Below are 14,889 nucleotides of genomic sequence, written 5' to 3'. Positions count from 1 at the left end.
TAACGTTGCGGCGTCCTCAGTCACCGTGATGACGACAGCAGAACGGTTATATATATATATATATATATATATATATATATATAACCATATATATTTATTAATATATAATATATTTATATATATATAAAACATCAGTATTGTGTAAGTATTAAATATAATATATTAATATATAAATACTTATTTTTGTATTATCCCAACCAGCGGTGTCACACAATACTGATGTTTTATATATATATATATATACACACACACACACACATACTGTATATATAAAACATCAGTATTGTGTCAGTATTAAATATAATATATTAATATATAAATACTGACAATACTGATGGTACATGAGTATTTTTTTATTATAATATATTATTAACATATACTAATATATTATATATATATATATATATATTAATATATGTAGTATAATATTTTCTTTGAATGTATTTTTTAAATTTATTATATGGATAAAAGGCAAATAAATTCAATAAGAACTCCTTCTTTCAATCCAACATAACAAAGTCATAAAGTGCAAAAAGTGAGTATCTCTTTATTAAGGATAATACAACACAGTACGAGTTAAATTTGAATACACCTCCTTCCATTCAGCAAATTCACATACAATGCATGTCTGTAGGATCAAATGTTTTTACAGTAATCTACTTTGGAAATTGAGCATTTATATCATTCTTACAACTTTGTTTATACATTTTGAACATTGGACCACGCAGTAAGCAAGAAGAACGTCTCCTACTGCTGCATATTGTTGTACTTCTGTAAAGGATGACAGGGTCAGATCATATTTTTCACCCCAGAGATTAAATCATCTGTTGTCTCAGTGCACAAACACAGAGAAAGCTACAGTGACGTTTCAAAGTGCTTACATTTCACATGTTTATGGTCTGTTAAATGAAGAGAACTCACATATACATATACATTATATATATATATATATATATATATATATATATATATATATATATATATATATATATATATATATTTTTATTTTATTTTTTTTATTAAGGAAACGCCTACTCTGCAAATTTATTTAAAAAGCTCATAACACGTAAGTGTTGAAATAGTTGAGGTTATCGTCTCATATTTGGGAAAAAATCTGTTAAATATAAATATCGTCAAATGTGAAACTGATTACCTTAGTGAATACACAACAAAATGCAGAATTAGCATTCCATATTTTCACAACTGTAACTATAAATTTAGAATTAAGTAAAATATAAATGCATCGTTTTTAATGCAAATGAAGGCCAATACAGTTTCACATTTTCTGAAACACCGTTCTCTTAACTAAAAGGTGCTGCATATGATTTTATGTTATGAAACCAGGTCAGAAATACTCAATAAATCAGTTGTCTTCGATCACAGGCGAAGACAAGACTGGGTTATGTAAACTACAGTACTGCTACAGCAAGCAGATTAAAATAAACTTAATAAAGTGATGGCAAAAATCATATAAAACTATTTAGTTCTGTACACACACACACACACACAAAAGACCAGAATCAGCCTCCATGTCAGTTCATGACAGGTGCGCATAAGGCACGTGTCATGTGGGATATAAACATGCAGGGCGATGTTCAACTGACCACAGAACGGCGTCACGCCTGGAAAATAAAGTTTATAAAGCTTTTTACAGTCTGACCAGAAATCAGATGATTTGCAAATATTCTACATTTTAGGGGAACCAAAATTCACTTTCTGACGGAGAGTTCGACGAGACGATCGATGCAAACTTCCAACGATCTTCTCATCCAACGATCCCAAAGAAAAGTGAATCGGCACATTTTTCAAAACTATTATTTATTGGAATTTCTCGACTATGAGTATCCGAGTCGAAGCCACCGACCCGCTCTGAATACGAGAGGCTGACCTCGCTTTGGCCTCCTTTGTCCCGTCACATCAACATGAAACATTTTCATATCATAAAGTGCCTCATTCCCAACACACAAGTCCTCCTCACCCAGTGGGGTTGAGATTAACCCAGAAATCACTGTACCTTTGGTAAATCTGTGTGTTAAATGAATAGATTATGATTTATTATAAACATACTAGAAATACAGACAACGTATTATCACACACATTTCCCATAAAGCTCCACATCTACAATACTTGGGTTACAAAGAGCCTCCTGGGATTTGTTTTTAAAGGACTTAAAAAGAGACAAAAGAGACAAAAGGAGGAGGAAACCCTGCTGGTTTTCTTCTGCATCGTTAGCTTTTTTTTGTTTTGCGTGAGTGTGAAAAAGTGGCATTTAGTGTTGCGACATGTCACGTCTACTTGGTGCTGTTCGGCCTCCTCTGGGTCACACAATGGGCTCTATGTGCTTGTGTGTGTGTGTGTGTGTGTGTGTGTGTGTGTGTGTGTGCGTGTGTGTGTGTTAAGGCCTGTGTGGGTGCCCCGCCTCGTCCGCCAGGTTGAGGATGTAGCCGGCGATGTCGTCCTCCGTGGGGAAATCAGACATTACCCACGAGTCGTTGGCAGCGGTCACCTGCAGGCGGCATATGGGACAGTTCCGGCTCTGCCCGCTCCTGCAGGAAAGAACGGGAGGGTGTTTGTATTCATCTTTACATCATCAGCAAAGCAATATTAATTCGAGCTTCAATCCCATCATCATCATCATCATCATCATCTCACCATTTATCGATGCACTTCTGGCAGAAGCTGTGAGCGCAGGGCAGAATGAGGTCGGCCTTTCCGTCCATGCAGATGCAGCACTCCTCCTCGTCGGTCAGCTGCTTCACTCTGCACGCAGAGAAGAGGTGGACGTTTTTAGTATTTTGGTGGATTTGACCCCCAGCTCTTCCTCTACGTAAATCAAACCGTCCTTGCGCACACTGAACCCCCACATTGCTCCTGATGGCCAGACCAGCACTCAGCACGGTGGCTCGCTGCCATCAGTGTGTTCAATGGGGGGGTAAAGCACTTTGGATAAAATGAATGCAGCCTTTTTAGCTGCTAAATGCTCCACTAGGTTTACTGGATGGAAATGGAACAGTTAAAAAGATACCCACGATGAGGGACCACTGCATGTGCACACACACGCACCTGCCCATCCACATGCTGGCCTGGCAGGAGTCGGTGGAGGGCAGCTGGGCGGACGAGCCCTCGGTGGCGCCCTCTGCAGACAGCACCTCAGCGGCCTGGCTGGTGATGTCTCGGTACAGCTGGATGAACTGGTACAGGTTCATGATGCGCGACGCCTCCATCGTGCCGATCTCTTTGTTGATCTGGGGGGGGGAAGGCAAAGGTAATCACATGACTCTCTCTCACACACACACACACACACACACACACACACACACACACTGGTTGAGTATTATGTGTGTTTATGTTGGTACACATGCAGTCACAATCCTACACTGAGCTTCTGACTTTACTCAAAGCAGTCAATGAAACCCGGAGCATCAATTAGGAGTGGAAGATAATTCAAAGCTCAGTTTTAGTTCTATTTGATACAGTTTAGGTTCGGCATGCACATTATCACTCAAGTGCTGCACATTAAATGACTCAACCACAATGAGTACAGCTGGAATATTGGGGGGAATATGTAATAACCCGGACAAGACTGAACTTCTCCTCCTTCCAGGAAAAGGCTCTCCCACCCACAACCTGACTATTAACTTCAACAACTCAGTGCTGGTTCCGACTCCGACTGCCAGGAACCTCGGAGTGACGCTGGACAGTCAACTCTCCCTGACTGCCAACATTACCGCAATAACACGCTCCTGTAGGTACATGCTGTACAACATCAGGAGAATACGACCCCTTCTCACTCAGAAGGCGGCACAGGCTCTGGTCCAGGTTCTGGTCCAGGCTCTGGTCCAGGTTCTGGTCCAGGCTCTGGTCCAGGTTCTGGTCCAGGCTCTGGTCATCTCACGGCTGGACTATTGCAACTCCCTCTTGGCAGGTCGACCTGCTAATGTTATTCAACCTCTACAGCTCATCCAGAATGCAGCTGCTCGACTGGTCTTCAACCTTCCTAAACTTACCCACACTACTCCGCTCCTCCGCGACCTTCACTGGTTACCGGTGGCCGCCCGCATCCGCTTCAAAACATTGGTACTTGCGTACCGTGTTGCGAACAGATCGGGTCCGGTCTACATCCAGGACATGGTCAAACCTCACACCCAGGACATGGTCTAACCTCACATCCAGGACATGGTCTAACCTCACATCCAGGACATGGTCAAACCGTACACCCAGGACATGGTCTAACCTCACACCCAGGACATGGTCTAACCTCACATCCAGGACATGGTCAAACCGTACACCCCACCTCGTTCACTTTGCTCGGCTTCTGCCAATCGGCTTGTAGCTCCTTCACTTCGAGCTAAACACTCAACAAAATCACGACTGTTTGCTGTGCTGGCTCCTCATTGGTGGAACGAGCTCCCCATTGACATCAGGACAGCAGAAAGTCTCTACATCTTCCGTCGCAAACTAAAAACACATCTTTTTCGCCTATACCTTGAATAGGTAGCACTTAAATGCCGTAGTAGCACTTAAATGTCCCTTACCGATAGCACTTTAATAGCACTTAAATGGCACTTACGGATAGTACTTTGTAGTTTAACTTTATTGAAGAAACTGTACTTGCTTGATTCTTGTTGTTCTGAGTTTGGACTCATGGTTTAATGCACTTATTGTAAGTCGCTTTGGATAAAAGCGTCAGCTAAATGACATGTAATGTAATGTAATATCTCTACGTGCAATAACCTCAAACACCCTCTTGTGCTCCGTGATGAAAAATACTGACTCACAAGTCTCAGAGACAGAATGAGATACGGCTGCTTATCTTTTGATGCCCGAAAGACTTTTACTAGGTAGGGTCATTTCTGGATTTCCCCATTTATACTTGTTTACACTTTATAAATTAAAGTAAAACTACAGGAAACTAACATGATGTCACTGAAATTGGAAAAGAAAGGTCAGCTGTCCTTCTCTCCCTCGAACGGTGTGGACAGATGCCGTTTTTGGCTCGTGGTGTGTGTGTGTGTGTGTGTGTGTGTGTGTGTGTGTGTGTGTGTGTGTGAGCAGGTTGTTGGGTCTCACCTTGGTGCAGAGGACTCTGACAGCCACCTTCCACAAGGCCGTGGCATCGGATCCTGGCTGCACCTCAAACAGCAGGTGCTTCTGCTGTCCAGTAGCTAGCTTGGCCGTACTGAGAGATCCAGCAGAGAAAGACAGAGGTTTTAACTCAATGAACCATTGAGCATTGTTTGCACACACACACACACACACACACACACACACACACACTTTGTGTGTACTCTACAGTTAGTTACTGCTCACTCGCTCAACTCGCTCTGCCGTGAACTCGGCTTTCTAGAGACGATACAGATCCATCCAAATATGGATCGGTTCAGATCCCTCACCGGCTGATGAATACTGGATATTCCTAGACGTGATGATTTACTGTATAACCACTTTTCCCTATGCCGTATAAATTATTGTTTGACTTACCCAAAATGATATGCTACACTCAGTTTTTTTTCTTTGTAACAACTGACTGGAAATAACTCACTTTAACTGTGCCTCTCAGTTATGACCTCTGATAGCTAAGAAGCTAAAGCTAATGGAGCAGAACCACGGCTTTATGCCTGAGGAGTAAGATCCTGGATGGAGGAATAGTACTAAGGCTAGCTGTGCAGAGTTTAGCTCTCAGTCACCGTCCCTCCACGACATTAAAGCAACTGGAAAAAAAAATCATGTACGTTTGCACAATTGAACGTGAACGTGCGGGACGGACTGCGACTTACACGTCGTTAAGTTCGGACACCCTCGCCAGAAACTCCTCGTAGGTCAGGTAGCCGCTGTCACGCACCAACCCGGCGTGTTTCACCAGCTTCTCAGGCAGACGGGTCATCACCGCCTGACCTGAGAGCTGCTGGCCCATCCTGGCAGCAGCAGCAGCACTTATGAAACGGCTCTGTCTGGCAGAAAGCTGCACCTCATTCAGTTCCGCAGAGCCTGTTGGGAAGTTTAACAGTTAAGCACTCGTGAGATAGAAATGTATGTTGGGTGATCAGACTTTGACCAGAGCCGGGGAGCGAACCGACCATCTTGTGGTTAAAAGACGGCGGGTGTAGTATGTCGTACATGTAGTAAAGCCCTTTGAGGCAAATGTGTGATATTGGGCTATAAAAGTTTTTAAAAAATGACTTGATTTGACATTGTAGAGCGTTAAGATTTGGAGCTAAAGGGCCGAACACAACCGATGGCACAAGGACATATTTGTGGGTATGAAGCCACACTAGTTGTGGAACCTACTAGTTTTCACATTGTTCCGTTCACATTGAATTAAGCAAAAGAAACAGTTTCATTGAATCAGTGCTGAACTGAGTTCCGGCTGCAACTACCGATTATTTTCATTATCGATTAATCTGCCGATCATCTTTTCCAACTTGATCACAACTTGACAGAGCCAAACATCTTCGAATGCCAAAATAACATTCATCTTCCACTATATATATATATATATATACACACACACATCACAAAGAAAATCACTGATTAATTAAGTGATGGCAATTATCACAAGAGTACATTTGTTGTTCTTCCTCTGGGATTGACTAATCGATCGATCCTTTCAGCTCTAAAGAAGCTATTCAGGCGAACAACTAAAGTGAAAGAGACTTAAGATGTGACAAAACAAACGCATCCTGTCACGTGAGCTCCTTAAAGTAACGATATTACTTCATGCAGCATCTAAACCAACAGTTGACAACCTCTCAACTCGTCTCAGTAAAAAGCAGACTGTGGATTTTGGAAACTCAGATAATCAACTCAAGTCTATAATAACGTTTTTTTTCCTCAGGAGCTGCATCTCAACTGAATCAACGTTAGCTGAATAAAAAATATGTAATGTCGTCTTTCTCTTAAACGAGCCGAACGGACGTTAAATATCGTTCACGTCACTGTGGTTTATAAAAACAAATTAAAAAAAACACTTAACTTTTAGAAATGATTCACCAAGCTCAACTCAAACGCGACTTGCTAGCGGTTAATACTTCTCAACAGCAGTTCGCTAACGACAACCAGCGTCACTTTGCACGCAAATAACCACTAAATAAAACCCAGAAAGATGATCAATAAATTAAATATATTGTGTCGTGACACGAGAGGAGAAAAAAAACCGTTTAATTTCCTTACCAAACACAACGTTGAAGTGGGAGAGAGGAGTGGCAGTTCTAACTTCACTCGTCGCCCGTTAGCTTCGGTCTGTGTTGACACAACAGGGTCGCCGTTTGATGACGTCGTAGAGCTTCTTCTTCTTTGGAGTTTAACGGCTGCTTGCATCCTTTAGGTCGAACTACCGCCACCTTGTGGAGTGAGTCAACTCCTACATCGTCGGGCGTGACTTTAAACAAGTTGGAGGATGAACACTGACATTTAGTTATTAAGATTTAAAGATATTTTTAGGTGATTTTGGTTCTTACTTTGACTGTAAACCTCTTGATTGACCTTATAATTAATCTAATGTATTGTCCGTCAATACAATTTGTATTATTATTATCATCACATCATCATCATTATTTCTATTATTATTATTGTCTCACTAGCCGCTTGCTCACACCTACTCAATACTGAAAGACAACGCCTGTATTATTTAATTATTTTTATTAAACCTTTATTTCATTTTATTTATACTTTATAATAAATAATGAATTTACAGCAATTAAAAAAAAATGTCTCCCTTATTAATTTGCATTGTTATTATTTTTTTTATTATTATTGATATTGTTAGGGTTACTGGATTAAAATAACTTGTTAGTTTGGGGTAAATTAAACTATATTTACGCATTTTGGGTCAAATTTAAACCCAGAGATTTTCTGTTTGAAGTTAATACAATATTGAGAATGTAATACCTGCCATAAAATATAACAACCTGTCTCTCTTATCAGATTGAAAATAAAATAACTTAATAGGAAACCATCATATTATGACACTAACAGCAAATTATTACTTATAAACTATTGAATTTGATGATGTAATATTAAAACCAACTTATGATGCTATAACTGGAGTTATAATAAATGATAACTATATAAAATATTCAGTCGTCAAGTACTTATATTATTGAAGTATTGAAATAATGTCATTCTATTTTTTTCCCCAGAATATTTACAATAGTTGATATGAAGTTTGATTTTTACACGTTAAAACCCCAGATTTAAGACATTTTATTACATGTTTACACTTTTGCTGATTAATAAGGTGTTTATGTGTCAATCTTTGATTCTACCAGCAGATGGCAGCAAAGGAACAAAAACAAAAGATATACCTCCTTATAAAAGTGGTCAGAATAAATCAGCTTTTAACACAAAATATAAGTTCTTAAAATGATAACAAACCATGTGACGTCACATGACACATTCTTTTGTGTATTCTCACACTTCCGAACGGGAGAAGCGTCTTTTAATATTTATATTTATATCCTCTGGCTTTAGCTCAGCTGCTCACAGAATTACACACGAAGAACGTCTAATGAGCCATTTAAACTTCCGGATTTTTATTTTTCCCCTTTCGTTTGGATTGTGTTTGATTTCAGAGGAACGTCCTCCTTCTTTTTTCATCCATAAAGAAGCGATTGATCCAAAAGTCCAGATAAATCGTGGTTTGTAACCAGGTTATAAAGATGTAACGGCACCTTTAAGATGACAAACCAAACAAAAAGAACAAGAAAAGCAGCCATGTAGGAAGAATTTTATATTTGGATTTAGGAAAAAGAACATATATGTATAAAGGCTCCACACTGTACAGACTCTGTTATTTTAATAAACATTCACATTGAAGACAACCCAAGAAAATATGGATTTCTCTGAAGCCCAGAAGAAGTCCAAAAATGAACGCTGCGCTTTAAAAAAAAAAAAAAAACCCTGCTTTTAAAACTGACTGGCGGGCTGCGTGGTCCATAAACCGATAGTTCTGATGATGAGCCATTCCTTCTGGCCGGCGGTGACGACGACGCGCACGCACTCGATGTCGAAGCCGATCTTGCGGTCCACGTCGTCCGCCTCGACGCTGCCCCCTTTGAACTCCCCCAGCGTGATGTAGGAGGAGCACCGCCGGCCCTGTTTGGTGTCCACGGCCTTCTGGCCCACCTCCAGCGCCCCGTGGCGCAGCACGTCGCTCCGCCGGTCCTCCGTGCCCGTCACGATCTTAATCCGGACGATTTTCGTCGATTTGTTGAAGATTATGAGAAAGAAGTCTCCCGTGGACGGAGGCTTCCCCCAGAAGTACTCGTCCACGGTGCTGTACGCCTTGGCGGCGTCGTAGCTCTCGAAGACGTTGATGTTGGTGTACATGCTGGCGGGCGGGTTGTCGGGGATGTCGACGGAGTCTTCCTCGAAGTCGTCGTCCTTCAGCTTGTTCTCGGCTCCTTTGTAGGAGGAGTAGTACCCCATGTGCTGGAACAGCGAGGGCTTGAAGCGGATCACGTCCTTCTGGGCCAGCAGACCCCGGAAGTGGATGAGGAGCCAGTCGCAGGGCATTTCCTGGTAGAACATGAGAAGGAAGTGAGCGAGGCGCGGCAGGTCCCTGGAGTGGTACAGCTTCCCGATGTAGCCCAGCTTGGAGAACTCCAGCATCACCCAGTAGGAACCTTCCCTGGAGGTGATCACCTTCTTCAGCGCCGTCAGGAAGTTCCTGGAGCAGCGCACGTCGTCCTCCAACATCATGTAGAAGTGAGACAGGTTGGTGCAGAAGTTCAGGAGGAAAGCGTAGTCCACGTTCTGCTTGGAGCGGAAACGGACCCGGTCCTCCGGGTCGTTGTAGTTCCTCTTCAGCCCGTCCAGAGACGGGTAGTACTCCTCCGGGGCCTGGATCACCAGGAGGCGACCGGCTATGATGTGGTGGGCAAACTTCCTGGTGATTTCCTGCACCAGGTTCTCACACCAGACCAGGTCGAAGTCCGCCAGGTGGACCACGACCACGATCTCCTTGAGCTCCTCGTAACTGGACTGATCGAAGATGGACTTGATCGTCTCCAGGAGGTAGTTCCCCTTTTTCCTCTTGACCGACGACAACCCGATGGTGAGATACTCTGCGGACAGAAATCGCTTCAGTCATCGCGCGGCAAACAACGAATAAAATAACGCCGCCGTCGCGGCGTCGACCTCGGTGGAAACACCTACTTTTGCGCGGCAGAGGGATCCCGGCGAGGTAGCGATACGTCACGTTGATGGTGCCGGAGAAGTTGGACAGGTCCGTGAACGTGTGCGCGTATCGCTCGGAGTTCCCAGGATGCATCAGCGTCTCTGCCAGCGGCCTTTTTTCAGCCTCCTACAAAATCAAGAATAACGAGCACACGCTGAGTAAAAGAGGAAGTATTATATAAGTACTAATACCAGACGGTCAACATACTCCTGGATGAAAATATATATATATATATATATATATATATATATATATATATATATATAAATAAAATAATAGTATAAGTATGTAAGTATTGTGAGGAAAATGTACTTTAAAAGTACAAAATGTCCCATGTGACTGCTTTTATATATTAAATAATTAGATTATTAATTAATTAACATGATTTTTTTATTCTGTTGCAGTGAAGCTCATTTAAAACTACTGGCTAATATTTAATAAATACATTTAATTATTAAATAAATACATTTAAACGACACCTTCACAATGTTTGCTTGGTTCGACCAGCCATAAAACCCTCAACATTATTAAATATATGTATTAAAATATTAATAACAGTAATGAAACTGATAATTTTCATTTTCCATTTGCACTTTTCACGTTTTGTGTGCAGAAATCTTAATTTGCAAAGTAACTAAAGATGTCAAATGCATGTATTTCGTTACTTTCCACCACTGGTACCGGCGGTACTGGTCCATTAAACCCACCACACTGTGTAATGGTGTCTTACCAGCACAAAGCCGTCATCCATGTAGAGGTTGAAGAAGAGGAGGAAGGTGATGAGGAAGCCGAGGAAGGGGAACATGGATCGTTTCCTGAAACACCGCATCGTGTCCACGAACTTCCACATGAGCGTCAAGATCACTGCAGGAAATCAGAGAGGAAACAGGAAGTCACCAAAACTGAAATAAAGAGAATGTACACGCCGATATATATATATATATATATATATATATATATATATATATATATATATATATATATATAAGCAGATTAACCGGAGTCCTTTTAGCTTCGAGGGTTCATGAGAGCTGAAGGAGTGAACCACAACAATCCTTCAATCCGCTGTTCCTAATCAAAGTAAACAGTGGATATAAAAATCCCCGACGCTGGATGGATCTTCATACATTAATTGGGGTTTTCGATTAAAAGATACGGAAGCGTTATCATTGGATCGTTGATCGCTAACGACGGATCATTTCAGTAATCTGTCGGGTTTGTTTCTGACGAGCAAAGAAATAAAAATAAAAACTCCTCCGGCTCCACTTCAGCGTGATGTTTTGTTTACTCCTGTGAGGAACTTCAGCGTGATGTTTTGTTTACTCCTGTGAGGAACTTCAGCGTGATGTTTTGGTCTGTTAAATAAAAAAAAAAAAATTAAATAAAAGAATCACTCTGTGTCCTATTTGGCAGCTCATCTGAGAAACCACGTCTCCCACGTCACGCTGCCTAATTCCGATGTTTGCGTAAACAAAAGAACAAGAAGCCTTATCGATGTGAGGAACCCCCCCCCCCGTCACCACGGTGACAGGGACAATTACGGCAGAGGCCTGCTCGGCCGCCGCTGGGCCAAACAACTCAATAAACAACTTATTATTCATTGTGTCGTCGTCTGCCAGAGGAGTAAGCCATTTTGTGTTTCTGCCACCTGAGAGAGGTGGAACACCACGACAGCTGTGAGTCAATATTACGAGAGCCCTCCACACACACACACACACACACACACACACACACACACACACACGCAATATATTTGCCCCCGCGAAATCAGATATTGTGACGCGACGCAAAGAATATCCAACAAGAAAATACTGCAAACAAATGACATCTTTTGTTTGCTTGTCTCCGAGTGGATCCAGGCCCTCCCATAGGTCGCGTGCATTTATATGCAAATGAGCGTTTGCCTGTGAATAAATAAGCACCATTTGTTAGGTCTGTTTGCGTAAGTATTAAACAATAAATAAATAAATAAATGAATGAATGAAGCTCTTCTGCCAAGTTTTTTGTTGTTGTTGGTTGTTTTGTTTTCTCCTTCAGCAAATTATTGCCATGTTTACCCCCGTGAGCTCATTTCAGATTAGAGGCGGTGGAATAACAAGCAGGTGGAGAGGAATACCAACGAGGAGAGGACGTCCACAAACAGGAAGCAGTTCTTTTAAATTATTAGTATAAGAGCGTCTTTATTTATTTTTTTTGGCTCACAGGTGAATCTTCTGGTAAGGAAAAATGAACGATTCAGGCTTTTACATCTAAAAGCTCCGGGAACGCGTCCTGATTAAGAGGAGCAGACTTTCCTTGTCCTCAGACTTCGGAGCGCTGCAGCAGACTTTATTAAATTAGGGGCGACTACTCTCTTAAATTGCACATGAAAAGACGGCCGCTTCCTGTTTTTTTTATACCGGAGCAGAGAGGATTTTTATTTTTCTCCTCCGGTGTGATGTAAATGTGATGTTTTTACTAATCTACTTAAAATGGAATTAACCTTAATATCCAGAACTATCACACAGACATGAACGTGGTCACTTTGATGGCACCCACTGGTTTTTGTGGGTTCGAGTTTTGAAGTCTTAATTTCGGCATTTTTGGTCGTCGCCATCTTGGTTTTTTTTGCAACCACGAGACACGAGAGGGGGGCGGGGCTAAGGACGTGAAATTAACTTTCAGGAACTGAAAACACACTGTGTAAGAGGTAAAGTTGTACTTCCAGACCGGACAACCCTTGGTAGAGACCTGTCAATCACAGGGTAGCCCCGCCCTAAAGAATACCCTCTAAATGTCCATAATTTACTAAATGAACATCACGCTGTATTGAAGAAGACTTGAAACTAGAGATTGAGACCAAAAACTAATGTTTACAATGTTTACTGAGGGAATAAATCAAGAGAAGTAGAGTCATTTATATAGACTTCTATACAACCAGAGGAGTCGGCCCCTGGTGGTCAGGAGAGAGAATGCAGCTTTAACACATGAAGCATAGACTTCTATACAACCAGAGGAGTCGCCCCCTGGTGGTCAGTAGAGAGAATGCAGCTTTAACACATGAAGCATAGACTTCTATACAACCAGAGGAGTCGCCCCCTGGTGGTCAGGAGAGAGAATGCAGCTTTAACACATGACGCGTAGACTTCTATACAACCAGAGGAGTCGCCCCCTGGTGGTCAGTAGAGAGAATGCAGCTTTAACACATGAAGCATAGACTTCTATAAAACCAGAGGAATCGCCTCCTGGTGGTCAGGAGAGAGAATGCTGCTTTAACACATGAAGCATAGACTTCTATACAACCAGAGGAGTCGCCCCCTGGTGGTCAGGAGAGAGAATGCAGCTTTAACACATGACGCGTAGACTTCTATACAACCAGAGGAGTCGCCCCCTGGTGGTCAGTAGAGAGAATGCAGCTTTAACACATGAAGCATAGACTTCTATACAACCAGAGGAGTCGCCCCCTGGTGGTCAGGAGAGAGAATGCAGCTTTAACACATGAAGCGTAGACTTCTATACAACCAGAGGAGTCGCCCCCTGGTGGTCAGTAGAGAGAATGCAGCTTTAACACATGAAGCATAGACTTCTATACAACCAGAGGAGTCGCCTCCTGGTGGTCAGGAGAGAGAATGCAGCTTTAACACATGAAGCATAGACTTCTATACAACCAGAGGAGTCGCCCCCTGGTGGTCAGGAGAGAGAATGCAGCTTTAACACATGAAGCATAGACTTCTATACAACCAGAGGAGTCGCCCCCTGGTGGTCAGTAGAGAGAATGCAGCTTTAACACATGAAGCATAGACTTCTATTCAACCAGAGGAGTCGCCCCCTGGTGGTCAGGAGAGAGAATGCAGCTTTAACACATGAAGCATAGACTTCTATACAACCAGAGGAGTCGCCCCCTGGTGGTCAGTAGAGAGAATGCAGCTTTAACACATGAAGCATAGACTTCTATACAACCATCGGTTCTTTTCAACTAAAACACAAACATTTACACGTGAGTTTATGTATTTCTGACACCAGAAGACGTAAGAACAGAAGTAAATGCGTTAACTAAGAATCACACGTGTTCATATTGTGACCCGGCTGTCCAACACAGATGCATCACTGTCTTGTGGAGTACCTCATCCATCTTTTACTATCATTCAGGGAAAGGGTTTGCTTCTTTTTTTTTTTGCTGAGGAAGCAGACTCGGCATTGCACACGCTGAACCACTCGGGAGGCCTCCCAGTACAACCACCACGGACCTTTTTACTGGTGGAGGCTGAAGCAAATTGGGATTAAGTGCCTCGCCGAAAGGCACCTCGATGGGAGTTGTTTAAATTTAAAGCGTCACTCTTTCACAGCTGGTTCTAGTTATCGACTCTGAAACCCGTCGAGCAGCGAACTCGCCTCCTTTAAACTTTCATTCGGGCTTCAGGCCCAACAAACTTACAAATTACTGCTCAAGTCAGACTTTTTTTTCTTTTCAGGGGGAGGGAGGGGAGGGGGGGGGGGCGTTAATCTTCATTTTGGGATCTGTTTCCGATACGAACTGACAGGGGATGTTGAAGAGAAGAAAAAAAAATCCATAAAATGTGCAGCATTGCACCAACAAAAAGACGTTTTCTAGCCCACCTGAGGCTGTTCTGCTTGTTCTCGGCTGCGGTTTCTGTCTTCTGGGCTGAAAACGTTCGGATGATTCTACAAAACCCCAAAGATCAGTTTACTCAACCCAAGCAGTAATCTAGTCA

The 14,889-nt window shown here is 42.3% G+C and overlaps 2 protein-coding genes across 3 annotated transcripts in view; both read right to left on the bottom strand.

Moving 5' to 3' along the window:
* Nucleotides 1-527: 527 nt before the first annotated feature.
* rnf141 (ring finger protein 141) lies at nucleotides 528-7,273 on the bottom strand. Of its 2 annotated transcripts, none has more exons than XM_034534354.1 (6): nucleotides 7,171-7,273; nucleotides 5,778-5,988; nucleotides 5,071-5,179; nucleotides 3,064-3,245; nucleotides 2,653-2,760; nucleotides 528-2,546 (listed from the first exon to the last, which is right to left on the bottom strand). In XM_034534354.1, exons 2-6 carry the CDS (start codon nucleotides 5,912-5,914, stop codon nucleotides 2,396-2,398), a joined length of 687 nt encoding a protein of 228 aa, XP_034390245.1. In that variant the 5' UTR covers nucleotides 5,915-5,988; nucleotides 7,171-7,273; the 3' UTR covers nucleotides 528-2,395. The 2 variants fall into 2 exon arrangements, with proteins under 2 accessions (XP_034390245.1, XP_034390247.1); XM_034534356.1 differs by having other exon boundaries at nucleotides 2,429-2,546; nucleotides 3,030-3,245; nucleotides 7,171-7,263.
* Nucleotides 7,274-8,737: 1,464 nt separating this feature from the next.
* LOC117731824 (alpha-1,3-mannosyl-glycoprotein 4-beta-N-acetylglucosaminyltransferase C-like) overlaps nucleotides 8,738-14,889 on the bottom strand; it is a 30,634-nt gene continuing 24,482 nt past the window's right edge. Inside the window, exons 3-5 of the mRNA XM_034534319.1 lie at nucleotides 10,908-11,041; nucleotides 10,156-10,303; nucleotides 8,738-10,064 (exon numbers count right to left, since the gene is read on the bottom strand). Coding sequence (XP_034390210.1) covers nucleotides 8,905-10,064; nucleotides 10,156-10,303; nucleotides 10,908-11,027 — 1,428 coding nt within the window. The 5' untranslated portion in view covers nucleotides 11,028-11,041 and the 3' untranslated portion in view covers nucleotides 8,738-8,904. The remainder of the gene's footprint in view (nucleotides 10,065-10,155; nucleotides 10,304-10,907; nucleotides 11,042-14,889) is intronic.

This window comes from Cyclopterus lumpus, chromosome 6 (assembly GCF_009769545.1).
Source record: "Cyclopterus lumpus isolate fCycLum1 chromosome 6, fCycLum1.pri, whole genome shotgun sequence".
NCBI classification, from domain to species: domain Eukaryota; kingdom Metazoa; phylum Chordata; class Actinopteri; order Perciformes; family Cyclopteridae; genus Cyclopterus; species Cyclopterus lumpus.
Note: the sequence above shows the minus strand (reverse complement) of the source record. Positions and strands in the feature narration are given on the sequence as shown.

What these genes read in the sequence shown, in the direction of transcription:
- rnf141 (XM_034534354.1), bottom strand. Translation starts at nt 5,914, where the DNA reads ATGGGCCAGCAGCTCTCAGGTCAGGCGGTGATGACCCGTCTGCCTGAG. An exon ending in TCAGAGTCCTCTGCACCAAG is followed by an intron (nt 3,246 to 5,070) that starts GTGAGACCCAAC and finishes TCCCCCCCCCAG; the next exon opens with ATCAACAAAGAGATCGGCAC. An exon ending in GCCAGCATGTGGATGGGCAG is followed by an intron (nt 2,761 to 3,063) that starts GTGCGTGTGTGT and finishes CTCTGCGTGCAG; the next exon opens with AGTGAAGCAGCTGACCGACG.